At 37.2% G+C, this 13174-nt stretch overlaps 3 protein-coding genes across 4 annotated transcripts; 1 reads left to right on the top strand and 2 right to left on the bottom strand.

Annotated features, from left to right (window-relative positions):
• The first annotated feature begins 203 nt into the window (after positions 1-203).
• LOC119984973 (universal stress protein PHOS32-like) lies at positions 204-3099 on the top strand. Of its 2 annotated transcripts, none has more exons than XM_038829112.1 (3): positions 204-1044; positions 2496-2556; positions 2731-3099. In XM_038829112.1, exons 1-2 carry the CDS (start codon positions 258-260, stop codon positions 2501-2503), a joined length of 795 nt encoding a protein of 264 aa, XP_038685040.1. In that variant the 5' UTR covers positions 204-257; the 3' UTR covers positions 2504-2556; positions 2731-3099. The 2 variants fall into 2 exon arrangements, with proteins under 2 accessions (XP_038685040.1, XP_038685039.1); XM_038829111.1 differs by having other exon boundaries at positions 205-1044; positions 2718-3099.
• A 1768-nt stretch (positions 3100-4867) lies between these two features.
• LOC119985990 (zinc finger protein CONSTANS-LIKE 9) lies at positions 4868-5937 on the bottom strand. Its single transcript, XM_038830499.1, has 2 exons — positions 5354-5937; positions 4868-5179 (listed from the first exon to the last, which is right to left on the bottom strand). The coding sequence occupies exons 1-2, from the start codon at positions 5879-5881 to the stop codon at positions 5006-5008; spliced, it is 702 nt and encodes a 233-aa protein (XP_038686427.1). The 5' UTR covers positions 5882-5937; the 3' UTR covers positions 4868-5005.
• Positions 5938-11712: 5775 nt separating this feature from the next.
• On the bottom strand, positions 11713-12530 carry LOC119986200 (calcium-binding protein PBP1-like). The gene has a single exon (XM_038830762.1). It carries the CDS (start codon positions 12355-12357, stop codon positions 12028-12030), a length of 330 nt encoding a protein of 109 aa, XP_038686690.1. The 5' UTR covers positions 12358-12530; the 3' UTR covers positions 11713-12027.
• Between the last annotated feature and the right edge of the window lie 644 nt (positions 12531-13174).

The raw sequence follows: 13174 nt of genomic DNA, 5'->3' as shown, positions 1-13174 counted from the left end.
AATCCTAATCGAAAAATCGACATAATTAATTCAGGGTCGGCATGCATGATTTTCGTGGGTTTTTCTATCATGTTTTCAGTTTTGAAAGAATCCTGACTGGGCCTAAATTTGGTTACAGTCCAAATCCACAAATGGTAAAATTGGGCCTAAATGTGGTCCGGTCCAAAAAACTTAATAAGTGGAGGCGGTCCCATAAACTTCTACTACAACTTTACCTTCTTCGTTCGCCATTTCCAGAATCTTCACTGTTCGCTCCAATGAATCCCCAACAACACACACTGGACTCCGATCAACCCCAGCTCCCCAACATCAAGATCCACCACCCCTCCTCCCCCCGCCATCAACACCACCACTCCGGTGCTACCCCTACCCCAACTGCCGGCGCCCGCCGCAAGATTGGCGTTGCTGTTGACCTCTCCGACGAGTCCGCATACGCTGTTCGCTGGGCTGTCGACCACTATATCCGTCCAGGAGACGCCGTCATCCTCCTACATGTATCGGCTACGAGCGTTCTCTTCGGCGCTGACTGGGGCCCACTCTCCCACTCCAGTCCTTCTAAGAATGACAGAGACTCTTCCTCCGGCGGATTACATACGGAGAAAGACGGGAATATTCAACAAAATTCTCCATCTCGGAAAGATACGGAGGAGGATTTCGACGCGTTCACTGCTTACAAGGTTGCGGATCTCGCGAGGCCGTTGAAGGAAGCGCAGATACCATACAAGATCCACATTGTTAAGGATCATGATATGAAGGAGAGGCTATGCTTGGAGGTGGAGAGGCTTGGATTAAGCGCTGTGATCATGGGGAGCCGAGGGTTTGGAGCTGCCATGAGAGGCAGTGACGGGAAGTTGGGAAGCGTCAGTGATTACTGCGTGCATCATTGTGTGTGCCCCGTTGTGGTGGTGAGGTATCCCGATGATAAAGATGGTGGCCCGACGGTTGAAGAGGCCGTGTTGTCTGTGAAAGAAGATGGAGAAGAGGAGGCCGTGATCAGGCCAGTTCCTCATGCGGCGGTAGATAATGTGGCATTGAACCGCAAAGGTTAGTGTATGCAAATTCCTATATACTTGTAACTATGGTATGTTTGTTCTGCCTTACTTTGCTCTGTGATAGGTCTACGCAAATTGTATGTTGACTATTGAAATATGGGTTTTAGTTGCGATTCAAACTGAGTTAAATAAATTTCTTTTTAATTGGTGACTGCTGGGAAATTATAAGTTCTTCAACTATTAGTACTGTAACTTCTCTTGATAATGTAATCTACGAGGATAAATGGAATTGTCAGGGGTTCAATATAACGCAGATTGAGGATTTGCAATTAATAGGACAGTAAAGATGTCAAAGTGGAGGTAAGTTTGGTGGTCAATCCTAGCTTGTATGAAGGCATTGAGTTTTTTACAGCTCTTTCTCAGTTGAGATTGAATCATTTGTTTTTTTTAGATTCTGGGGATTAAGGCTTGTGTGTTGCATTTAATGGAATCTTATGTAATGTCATAGGAAATCATGTATCAAATTTCTCCATCTTCCTCATCTTAATGGAGGTTTTGGAGATCTGGAAGCCCTTTGTTACTGATAAATGACATTCTGTAGTCTACCCATAAAGCATAGCAATCTCACAAATTAGAATCTCGACTAGAAATTCAATAACCAATCTCTATTTTCAGTAAAATTTATTCAATAAGTTTGACTACTACATCATTGAAGTAATTCCTGTCTATGAGGTATTCGATTATCATCAAAGGTACTCTACAAATATCTATATTTGAATAGATGTCAGCAAATTGCAACTTATTTCTTGTAAATGTCCATCATATTATGGCATTATTAATGTGAGGCTTGTGGTTTGTGGGTGAGAATATATTTGTATTAATATCCTATAAAAGACATACAGGATATGGAAGAACTTGCTGTAATGGGTCAAGTTGTTTTGTAGAGAAATGAAGGTAACTCGTTAAGAGAAGAAATATGTTCATTACTAGGAAACTATGACGAGATTGTCAAAACTTCTAGAAGTTGATTGCTAGATTTTTTTTGGTGGTGTTTGATTGCAACTTGGCATGTTAGAATAAGTTTTTCCATCATAATTTTTGAGTGCTTACTGAATGCGACTGGCCTCGGAGGTATCTGATCAACATTGATTGTATTTACAACTCGCTCTATTTCAATTGGATGTTAACAAGGAAGTAATTCCTGGCCTAATAGCCAAGCAACCTTTGGTAAGGCCCTTGACCCAAAGAGGTCATGGGTCCATTCAAGTTCCACTTTCCCCCACTTGCCTATAAAAAAAATGGATGTTAACAAACTAGCCGGGTGCTAAAATTATTATGATTTTAATTTTTTTAATAAGAGTTTCATGTTTTCCCCAAAATCCAATAAAACAGAATTCTCAGGATCATCGTTAACATAAAGGATCATCATTAACATAATATGCCTTAACATTAAATTTGATGGTCTCTTCTAACAAACCACTGTGTTTAATTTGTCCATGACAGATGCATAGGACGGATTTGGAGAACAGCTGTGTCATCCTGTTGATAGAAGCTATGCATTTTGGTACCGTTATTGGTGCAATTTCATCCTCTCAGTTCCATATAAATGTTGACAATTTCCCTTTAAGAAATACAATCTGCCGGTGCTCAGAAACCTTCTTTTGTTGTTTGTTCTATGATGCTCAACTTGCTTTTGTTGTGATGCTTGTTCCTTTCTTATGGCAGCATTTTATTGTAGACAATGTAGACTTGTTCGAGTTACGAGGCTTTGCTGATACTTCAGGAGTTGCCACATATTCGCGGCGTGTAGTATTCCGCAAAATATGGCTGATTCCAGAGTTCTCTCCACAGTTTCGTAGTTGTATAAACTCCTGAGACTATTTGTCATATTTCCATGGTTAAGGTTTTTGCGCATCTTGAAGGTCTTGTGTAGTAATTTAATCTGCATTGTAGTGTATCTCACTACAGTTTCAGGGATCTCAGCGAGTTCATGTATTTTCTTGGGTTGTGCTAGCATGAGTTCATCGTAATTCTCCTTTTCTAGGTAAACTGTGGTGGTGGGACTTGCTTTCCCTTTCAAATAATGGAGACTACAAGTTGTGTTGAATTAGCTTTGTGATCGAGTTGACTAGGATGGGGGAGCTTCAAATCTTAACTTCAATTTTAGCTCCATTTTTTCTTTTTCTTTTTTTGAAAAATTACATATTGGAGTTTTAAGAGTTAGGTATTAATGCCCAAGGTTCAGGGTTTAGGTTTAGGGTTTAATTATTAATGTTTAGGGTTTATAAAATATAGGTACAATTTGTTATAGTATTAATATAATTTTTTTTAGTAGGGCAGTTATGCTTGGGTCCGCTGGTGGTAAGACTCTGTCTGGTTTAGGTGATCGAATTTTTCCGACTCGCCAGTTTGTGACTCATCGATAATTTCACGTGGGATCGACTGGTGGATTTGTACATTTTTCTCTGGAGGCGCGGTTCACTCAAATAGATATTTCGGGTCATGTAAATATTTCGTAACACATGATGTTGTTTGACTAGAACCCATCTAAAGCCATTTTTTTGCCACCCCCTAGGTCCTTCCCTGCACATAATCACTGTTTTCCCTTGGAAACACAAAAGAACATAAAGAAATCAAATACGAACTAAAATCAAACCAAAAGGAGAGAAGAATTCATGCCCTGCATCAACCCAGAAAATGTCACTGACCCGAAAGTACGAGACGCCATGGGACCACTTGACTTATCTCATCGATACTACTATTAGTAAAAGTCTTTTCCCCTCCATCCACTATGTCCTAGTCCTGGCGATGGGTAGTGGTACACAGCACCACAATTTTTTTCGGTGGCAACATTTGGTCCATCAAATTTCCCCTCCACATCTATTCTATCATTCATTGTCTCTACACTCCAATTCATAATCTAGCATCCCTATCCAACACTAGAAGGGTGCACCCCATAAGATCCATATGTTTATAAAGTGATCAATATTTGTCTCCCTACAACCCTATTGGAATTATTGAACTTAATCCATGTGGTCGTCCACCTTCCTATTCAACTATATAGTTTACATATGTTATATTGTAATTTCATTACTATAACATATGTAAACTATATAGTTAAAAAATTGTTTTTATATATGGTATTTGCAAAAATTTAAAATTTTGTACTAATTTTCTGTATTATACGGGCTCCCTACTAGATGGTTATGAAACCAATGCATAGTTTAGTGGTGGTACTCTCAATTAGCATGGTGCACTGGTTGTGAACTTGGGGCCCGATTGGTTACCCTTGTATGAAAATGATAATTGTATACATATTTCATGATAATTGTTCGGTTTAATTTTAATTTTAATTTTTTATTTTTAGTAATCACATTAGGAATACTTGACATATATTATAAAATTTGTAATCGCGATGCATGTCAAAACTTAGTGTTTTGATTACAAATACAATTGCAGTACATTAAAATCAAACACGGCCTTAATTCTTTCCGTTTACCAAAAAAACGATTCCAATTAGCAAATAGGACCACGAGCATCAAGCCAATCTAGTAACCAAAAGAAACAAACCATAATCAAACATGATAGAGCTCTTAAACTAACCGCTTCCTCCCACCAAAGCCCTACACAAACTATGCCATTGGTTGAATTCGATGTGAACTTGTAGTAGTTTTGATGGAGAAAGTTTGAACAATGTAGTTTTTATCCAAACTAGAGATGACGTGGTTTGAAGAAAATATCAGAATTGGCTGAGAAACTCCTGTACGTGTGAGTGTTGCAATATGAGTTTAGATTCATATCGAATGTTTTACTGAGATCGTTCTCCGTTAAAAAATAAATACAAGACAACTTGGAATGAAATACAATATAGAGTATAGACTACAAAGATGAAGAGGAAGATATATAACAATTTTGTTGTTATTTACACATCCTTTTCAACAAAAATTAGGATTAATTAGAGACAAACACAAGATTAGTAATTGAAAAAAAAAATGGAGTTAGTAACTCAGAAATCAACGGCCCTGATCTCTGCTCATGCCGCAGATCCTGACCACCGTCTCCGACGTACTGTCACCGCCAGTGACCTCATCTCTTCGAATTCGCTTCATTATAGCCGTCGATTTACACTGCAACTGACCACTTTCCCCACCGTATCCTTCTTGAGATGATGAATACCCAAGCTCATCCTGCATTTGGTGAGATATAAACAGTGTCAGTGTCTGTTTGGATGATGAGAAAACAGAGGAAAAGAAACAGAAAAAATTGAAGATCAAACGATCGAACAAAGAAAACGGACAGAATGACAGATCCACCGATTACATAGCATACATAGTGAAGAAAAAAAGAATTAACTAACGTACTTCAGCATCAAGATCGGTCTTATCTCTTCTACGCTTCATTCCCGAACCATTTCCAACAAATCCGCTCGAAATATCCCCTTCACTACTCGACGAACTGACTACAGCAGGCGGCGGCGGCGTTTCATCGGACCACGGTACCACCTGATTCTCACCGTCTTCATCCTCTTCCTCCTCGTCCTCCTCATCACTGTGATCAAAATCAGATTCGTCTGTTTCATCGTCCTCATCCGCCGATTCAGGATCGCTAGGTCTCTGGCTCTCACCAGTTCCCTCACTGGAACCTTCTCGCTCTCGCCGATTTTTATTAACAATACAGCTCTCGCAGACTGACACCGCCTGGCCAAGCTTAGATCCAGAGGCTTTCCATGGAGTGGAGGATTGACAGACCTGACAAAGCAGAGTCCGGCAATGCTTCGCCACCAGAAAATTCGCACCGTGAACCTTCTCATCGCAGTCCCAGCACAGACTCGCCGAGTCCGACTCACAGTACATTCTCGCTGCTCTACCACAAAGCTCGCACCCTTTCATCTCTCTCAAGCTCTATAGGAGAAATTGAGAAAACAGAAGCCGCAGAGTGATTTATGTAAAAACAACCCTAATTTCTCGCATCTCGTTACGCGATATTTATTTTTCAAAAAAACCAGCTTCCACTGCTTGACCGTACAAAAGAAAAGGTCATTTCGGTCATTTCGTCGATGAGTAAAAAGAATCTTACCGGTTTCTTCAAGTTTTGTGGCTTCTCCACAAAACTGTAACAACTTCTTCCCCTCGTACGGTGTACCTAGTCAGGTACTGGCTTGGCCCACCATTAACTGACGTGGCTGATTTCTATTGCTTGATATTCAAATATCTTTGTTGGTATTGCTACAGGTGTTCGTAGGCGATTGCTTTTGTGTGGTTTTAGTTGTACGTTTGACACTTTCATTTGCTAATTTAACGACACGTGTCACGTATATAATAAGCGTATTGTACTATCTTTCTTCTCTACCCTGCAATGAGAATCTGTACTTGTTGTTTTTGACCACCCAAGATATTTTTTTTTCCTGGAGTGAGAAAGAAAGAGAGAGAGAATTTAGTGCTGACCCGTGACCAGACCACACAACCGTCCTACGTGGACAAATGTAGACCAAAAGTTGATACTGGAGCCACGTGAAGGCCACCTGATTGCTTGATTGTTTCTCCTACGTGGCATGGGGAACCGACAGTCACTCCTATCCAAAGACTTTGTTTCATGTAATTAATTGATTAAACTCCTGATGGGCCCTAGTTGGGTGGAGATAAGTGGGCTTTGTTTTAATTTTTTTTTTAAAAATTGCGGGTACGATGAGGTGGAGGTGGTCACGTGAAGAGTCCTACGTGGCATATGGGCAACATGAGGGGAAATCAGGATTTGGGCAGTGGATGAACCACCTAGTGAGAGAATATGTGGATGAGAGAGAGAGAGGAATGTGATGAGATAGAGGGTTCTCTGTATCAAGCCTGGCTTTGGATAGAATTTACAAAAAGGAATGAAGCAGATGGTGAAGAATTGAGCCCCACATCCAGAACACCCCAATCAAACATATATATTATAGTATAAATATATCATACTTGCAAAAGAGAAAACAAACTGGCCCAATGGGCCGGCTCTAGAAGCTCCAAAAGCGATTGGATAGCAGTCACGGCCCATCAATTCATTTATTTGGGCTTTGGCCCATTATCTTATATTGAAAACCGAAAGAGAGAAGAAAAGACATCAAGGAATCAAGAGTTGAGTTTTACATGTCAAGACCAGACGGCTACTTCGCCAAGGATGGCCTCCTGAGATTGATCCATGTGGCACCATAAGACCAGATCGCTCCACGCGGCCATGCAGCTTCATTTCATTGCATGAAAAAGAAAAGAAAATAATATCTGCTGATATTTATTGCTCCCTCGTTTATAACTAGCTCCAAACCATCATTATATCAATTTTCAATCATGATTAATCATGTTTTAACCGAATTAAGTGATTTTGCAGTTGTTCATTTTCGGGTACTCAAATCTGTCCATAAATCAGTTTGTGTACACCTAATTCCAAATGAGATATCTATATTCATATGAATTCTGATTGATGTGATTCTTGAACTAAAATATATCCAAGACATTAACCTAAGTGCATTTCAATGAAACTCTTTTGAGTTTACATACAAATTGAGGAGTTTCACCCTCCTATTTCTTTGTAGGTTAAATCTTTTGATCGTCATATGAAGTCTACAAACTGATCATTTGGAGAGTGCTCGATACATATCAACCCAAAAATGGGCTTGGAGTCCTACGGTGTGCTTGCGTTCACGCAATTATCCACTAAGAAAGACATTATTCAAGTTGATTGAAATGAGCCTTAGGGCTGAATTATTTTGAGCTGCAAATTTGTGCTTCTTGTCTAAAATGGTGTAGGTCATGTTTGGCATCCTTTGAGAAAAGACTTGAGCTGCATTGAAGAGATATTTGAAGCCACCAAACAAGAGAGATTTTGAAGCTATTTTTGGTGCCAACGGTTACCTCATCAAGGGATGAAATTTAAAGACATTTTTGATGAAATGGATGAGATTGGCTGCTGTGTAGGAGGGTCAAGATTGAAGGGTGACTTTGATCCAAGGGTTGAGCTCTCTCATAACAACCCATTGCTTGCAAAGATATTTCTCGGAGACAAAAGAGGGCTAAAGGCTACCACATATGGCGCTTGGATTTGTTTGAACATTTCATCCAACGGTCAAGATGGGCTGCTGGTTTGGAAGGCCAAGATCAAGAGTCGGAGGCGATCCAATGGTCAAGAAATTAAGAGATCTTTGAATCAAATGGAAGGGATCTCCCTCCTCCCAAAGTTGGAGAAGGCATTGCAAAGAAATCTTACCTATTTGCTCTCAAGGGCTTATCAATATTTCAAGCTACAATCATTCATTGCTTCTATCCGAAAATCACATCTAGGCTTCACCATCAATTTGCCTCATGTTTTATCTAGCTTGATTGACATATGTACCTTGCACATCATCCTTCGACTCAAATTGGTGAAAACTTTGTTACCCTAGAAACAACTCATATTGTATCCGTGGCATATAGCGCATATATATATAGGTGGATTGAGTGCAAATACATTTTTGGTGATTTAGTTGCATTCTAGGCCATTATCAAGTATATTGGATTGCCTTGGATTGTGTTTCACCTATATTGTATCACATTAACCATCTTGCTTGAGAATATTGAATTAGGTGGACCAATTAGAGACCAACTTTTGCTTGTGTTGTGGTTAATTGGTGCATATCTGTTTTAAATTGAGTTAAAGATTCCGATTGGGAATTTGGAAACATAATTCACCCCGCTCGGCCGCTTTTATGTCAGTCTAGGTCGCTCAAAAAGTTGATGAGAGATCATTTAGCTTCTGATTCACGTGTTGTTGAAACTTCTAAGATATGGAGTCTAGCTTACTTTGTAAATTGTGTGTGCTCCTACATGAATTATATATGTAATTCCTAAAGATAAGATATATATATATATATATATATATATATATATATAACCTTACTACAATGGTGTCAAATCATTTTTGTGTGCGTTCTTTGTCTCCTCCCACCCTCCATCCCTCCCTCGCAATGTTGCACATTATTAATGACAAACGGGCTCAGGTGTTGTCTTTTGTTCTAATTTCCACTCAAATTTGCTAGGGCCATCGTTGGTCGCGTTGCCTAACTTTTTCTTTCTATGTTGTGTCCCATAAAGCTTCTTCTGTTTTAACTAATAATCGGTTCCAATATTTGCTACATATATATATATATATATATATAATATTGTTTCCATTCGGTGCATAATTATGCTTAGACATTAAAGTTACACAGACGGAAAAATTATATTTGTATTTTGTTCGGTTTTATGAACCCAACGATATAGTTTTGTTTGAAACAAAAAATCAAATGCAACTAGAAAAATGCATGAAATGTTTTTTGTTCTATTATAACCGTGAGACATTTGTGAGTGATTTGAGTGTTCCTCATTCCCATTAGCTGAGCTAGTACTAACTTTGAGTGAACCTTTGTACCCAAACACTTTGTAAAAGTTTCTTTGTTGGACAAATACCTTGTGAGGTGTAAAGTTTGAGGTTAAGCTTGTAAAACTCTAGTTGAAAGTGATCTTGAAACCTTGTGTAAGAGTTGGGAAATTAGCCATGGACCAATTACAGACCAACTTTTGCTTGTGTTGCATGTGCTAATTGATGCGTTTTTGTTTCAAAGTGAACTAAGGGTTTTTATTTGAAATTTAGGGACATAATTCACCCGCTCTTGTATGAACCTAGAGCCCTCAAAAAGTTGATGGCAGATCATTTAGCTTCTGATTCACGTGTTGCTGAATCTTCTAAGATATGATGTCTAGCTAACTTTGTAAATTGTGTGTTCTCCTACATGAATTATATATGTAATTCCTAAATATACGATATATATATATATATATATATATATAAATAACCTTACTTCCATGATGTCAAATCATTTATCTGCGTTCTTTGTGTCCTTGATCCCTCCCTCGTAGTGTTGCACATTATTAATGACAAACGGGCTCCCCTGCTGCCTTTTGTTCTAATTTCCACTCAAATTTGCTGGGGCCATTGTTGGTCGCGTTGCCTGACTCCCCCCCCCCCCCCCCCCCCCCCCGCCTTTTGTGTCCCATAAAGTTTGTTCTGTTTGAACTAGTAATGGGATTCTATGAGATCCTAATTTGAGGTCTTAAAATGAGAAGTCTTAATTTTTAGGGTTCAAAACACTTTTTTAAAAATTTAGAAAAACATATAATTATATTTTGATCGGTCTTATAACGAACCCAACGATATTTTTTTGTTCGAAACTAAAATCAAATTCAACATGAAAAGTGCACAATAATTATAAATCGTTGGATAAAAAACAAAAGATATTTCATATACATTTGAGGATGTATTTGATTTTTGTTTCAAACAAATAATATGCCATTGAGTTCGTAAGACCGATCAAAAATATAAATATATGTTTTTCAAATTTAAAAAAAATATTTTGAACCTAAAAATTAGGAACTCATTTTAGGACTTCATAGGAGAATTCATATATATATATATATATATGTGTGTGTGTGTAGCAAATATTGGAACCGATTAGATACTCATTTTAAGACTTCATTTTCAAATATACTGTTTCCTTTCAGTGCATAATTATGCTTATAACTTAGACATTTAAAATTATATATACTAAGGATCTATCAATATATACGAACTAGTTGAGCTTGAATAGCCTTTCTTAATTAATTCATGACACTGACTAAAATTGTTAATCAAACATGTTATGCCAAATATAACGTAACACAATAAAAAATGATTTGAGAATTATTATAATAGACAATTTAATATCAAAAGGTGTGAATCTTTTAATAATAAAATATTAGTAGAGGATCTACCGACAATTGTAATTCCGCTAATATAACGGAACTGATGGGGAGTAAAAGTATTTTGTATCCCGTTAAAAAAGATAAAGAGGATGGTTTTACTTTAACCGTGACTGATAGAGCTGCCCTAAGATGTGACAATATGGGTGATTAATATGATCACAATGATAGACTATATACCTAACAAAAATAACAATCAAACATGCATGCTGACTAAATTCATAATTTTTCATGATTAATATGATCACAATGTTAGACTATATACCTAACAAAAATAGCAATCAAACATGCATGTTGACTAAATTCATAATTTTAATTAACAGTACTAACTTTTCTCTGTTGTATTGCCCCAAATCATTTTCTACTTGTTTAACTAAATCTGCCTAAGTGTAAGCATATATAAAATGTGAAAAGAAAGTTCAAAAAACAACCAAATATAGAGTAATTTCCAAACTTCAACAATTTTTCAGAAGCTTCTCTCCCACAAAATTTGTGAAGCTTTTCCCAAGGACAATTTTCTCAATTTCAGGAAAATAAAAGAGTAAGGAAGTGACAAATTTTTTTTTTTAAGAATTTAACTTTTTTCAAAAAGCCATATTTGAAATTTTATGAGAGGAATTGAGGAAATTCATGGGCTTAATCTTCATACACCCTTGATCTAGATAGTGTTAGAAAATCGATCCGAAACACATCAATATGATATTGTTCATTCTGCGCCAAAGTCCACACATTTTTTCTACTAGTTAGGTTGTATCCAAAATAATTAGGTCAAGAAAACGCGTCATTTGTGTGAGAGGAGTTTGATCTTTGTTTATACTAGTTTACTTGAGTTATGCAATCCATTATGGGACTATAAGTCTTGACAGATAGCTCGTACTAGTTATATTTACAATAGAATGCATTTAGTTATATTTGAAGCCAAAAAAAACACACATACAAATAGACAAGGAAAATTATTTTTGATGATTTGAAGTACATTTATTATTGCATCTATGATAAAAGAGAGAAAAAAAAAAACACACATATAGACTATAGACATGGAAAATTAGGATTACCTAAATTAATTAATCGACAGAACATTATTGTGATCTACATCCAAAAATTTAGTATCCCAAGTGTCCCAAATATGATGTGTCACTTTATTTTCAACATAAACTCAAAGTACTCTCACAAATTCACTCATTACTTGACACGTCATATTTGAGACATAAGGGGCATTAAAAATTTGGGATCTCTGTCATTTTTTTATTAGATTATTCCATCCAGTACTGTTGCTTGGATCCATCAAAATTCAAACCAGGACTTAACCTAAACATGAGAATACAAAACTCCATCTGACTCAAGGCACCATCTCCATCCAAATCACCTTCCATCAACATGCACACAATCTCATCATCTCCAATATCATGCAAACCTAATATCAAACAATTCCTCTTCAAGCTCTCGAAAGTGATCAGTCCCTTACTAGCATCCATAAGCAGCCGGAACCCGCTGCAAAGCTCGAGAATGAATCCTTCTGCCCCCAACCGCGCCATCATCGACGGGAAATTGTCTTGGAATTCAGCTCCAAAATCAAAATCCATGGTTGATGTTGAATGCCAAAGAAAGAGAGAGTAATAAGTGTTGATATTGTTTGCTTATAAAGCAAAATATACAAGAAAAAGGAGGGGGAGGGAGGGGGGAGTACTATGTATAGAGTGAAAGTGAAAATGAAAGTTTATGAGACATGTGTGAACATATATATGTTGAAGAGAGAGTGAGTGAGTGAAGGAGAGAAGAGCGGTTGCTTATATAATATGAAAGAATGGCCTTCAAAGGTACCTAGGGTTGTAAATAAGAAATAATTGCTTTCAATAAATTTTGAGCTTTGTCTCTTAGTGTAAAGGCTATTCACCTCTCATTTTGTATTACGTGTCTTTTTTTTGTTTTGGCAATTTTGGGATACATTCTTTCTTTCTTGGAAGCTTCATGTGACATACAAAATGATTAATTAATTTGCACATGAAAATGCATGCCCTCAAAATGTACGGATTTGGGGCTCCAATATATCAGAATTTAAAATTTACATCCAACGACTTGAGAGGTGTGTCACATCACTCTATCAGATTATTCGTACACCGTTAAATGCAAATTTCACACTCTATCGAATTGCAGAGTTACTTCATCCGACATGTATCATGTATATATGTTGGAATTTAGATTAACAAGTTATCCAAATCATTGACTCGAATCACTAATAAATGTACAAAATTTGTACGTAAAATATATTACACATAACTGCAATACAATTTTAGTATGCAACTTCTCATCTCCTTTATACTTCATATAGAAAAAGGCAATCTAAGGTACCACTACCACACATGCCATATAGTATATAGTGTAAAGTTGATTAGTTTCACC

Source organism: Tripterygium wilfordii, chromosome 19, assembly GCF_013401445.1.
Source record: "Tripterygium wilfordii isolate XIE 37 chromosome 19, ASM1340144v1, whole genome shotgun sequence".
NCBI classification, from domain to species: Eukaryota; Viridiplantae; Streptophyta; class Magnoliopsida; order Celastrales; family Celastraceae; genus Tripterygium; species Tripterygium wilfordii.
The sequence above is the reverse complement of the archived record's forward strand: the minus strand, read 5'-3'. Positions and strand labels throughout refer to the sequence as shown.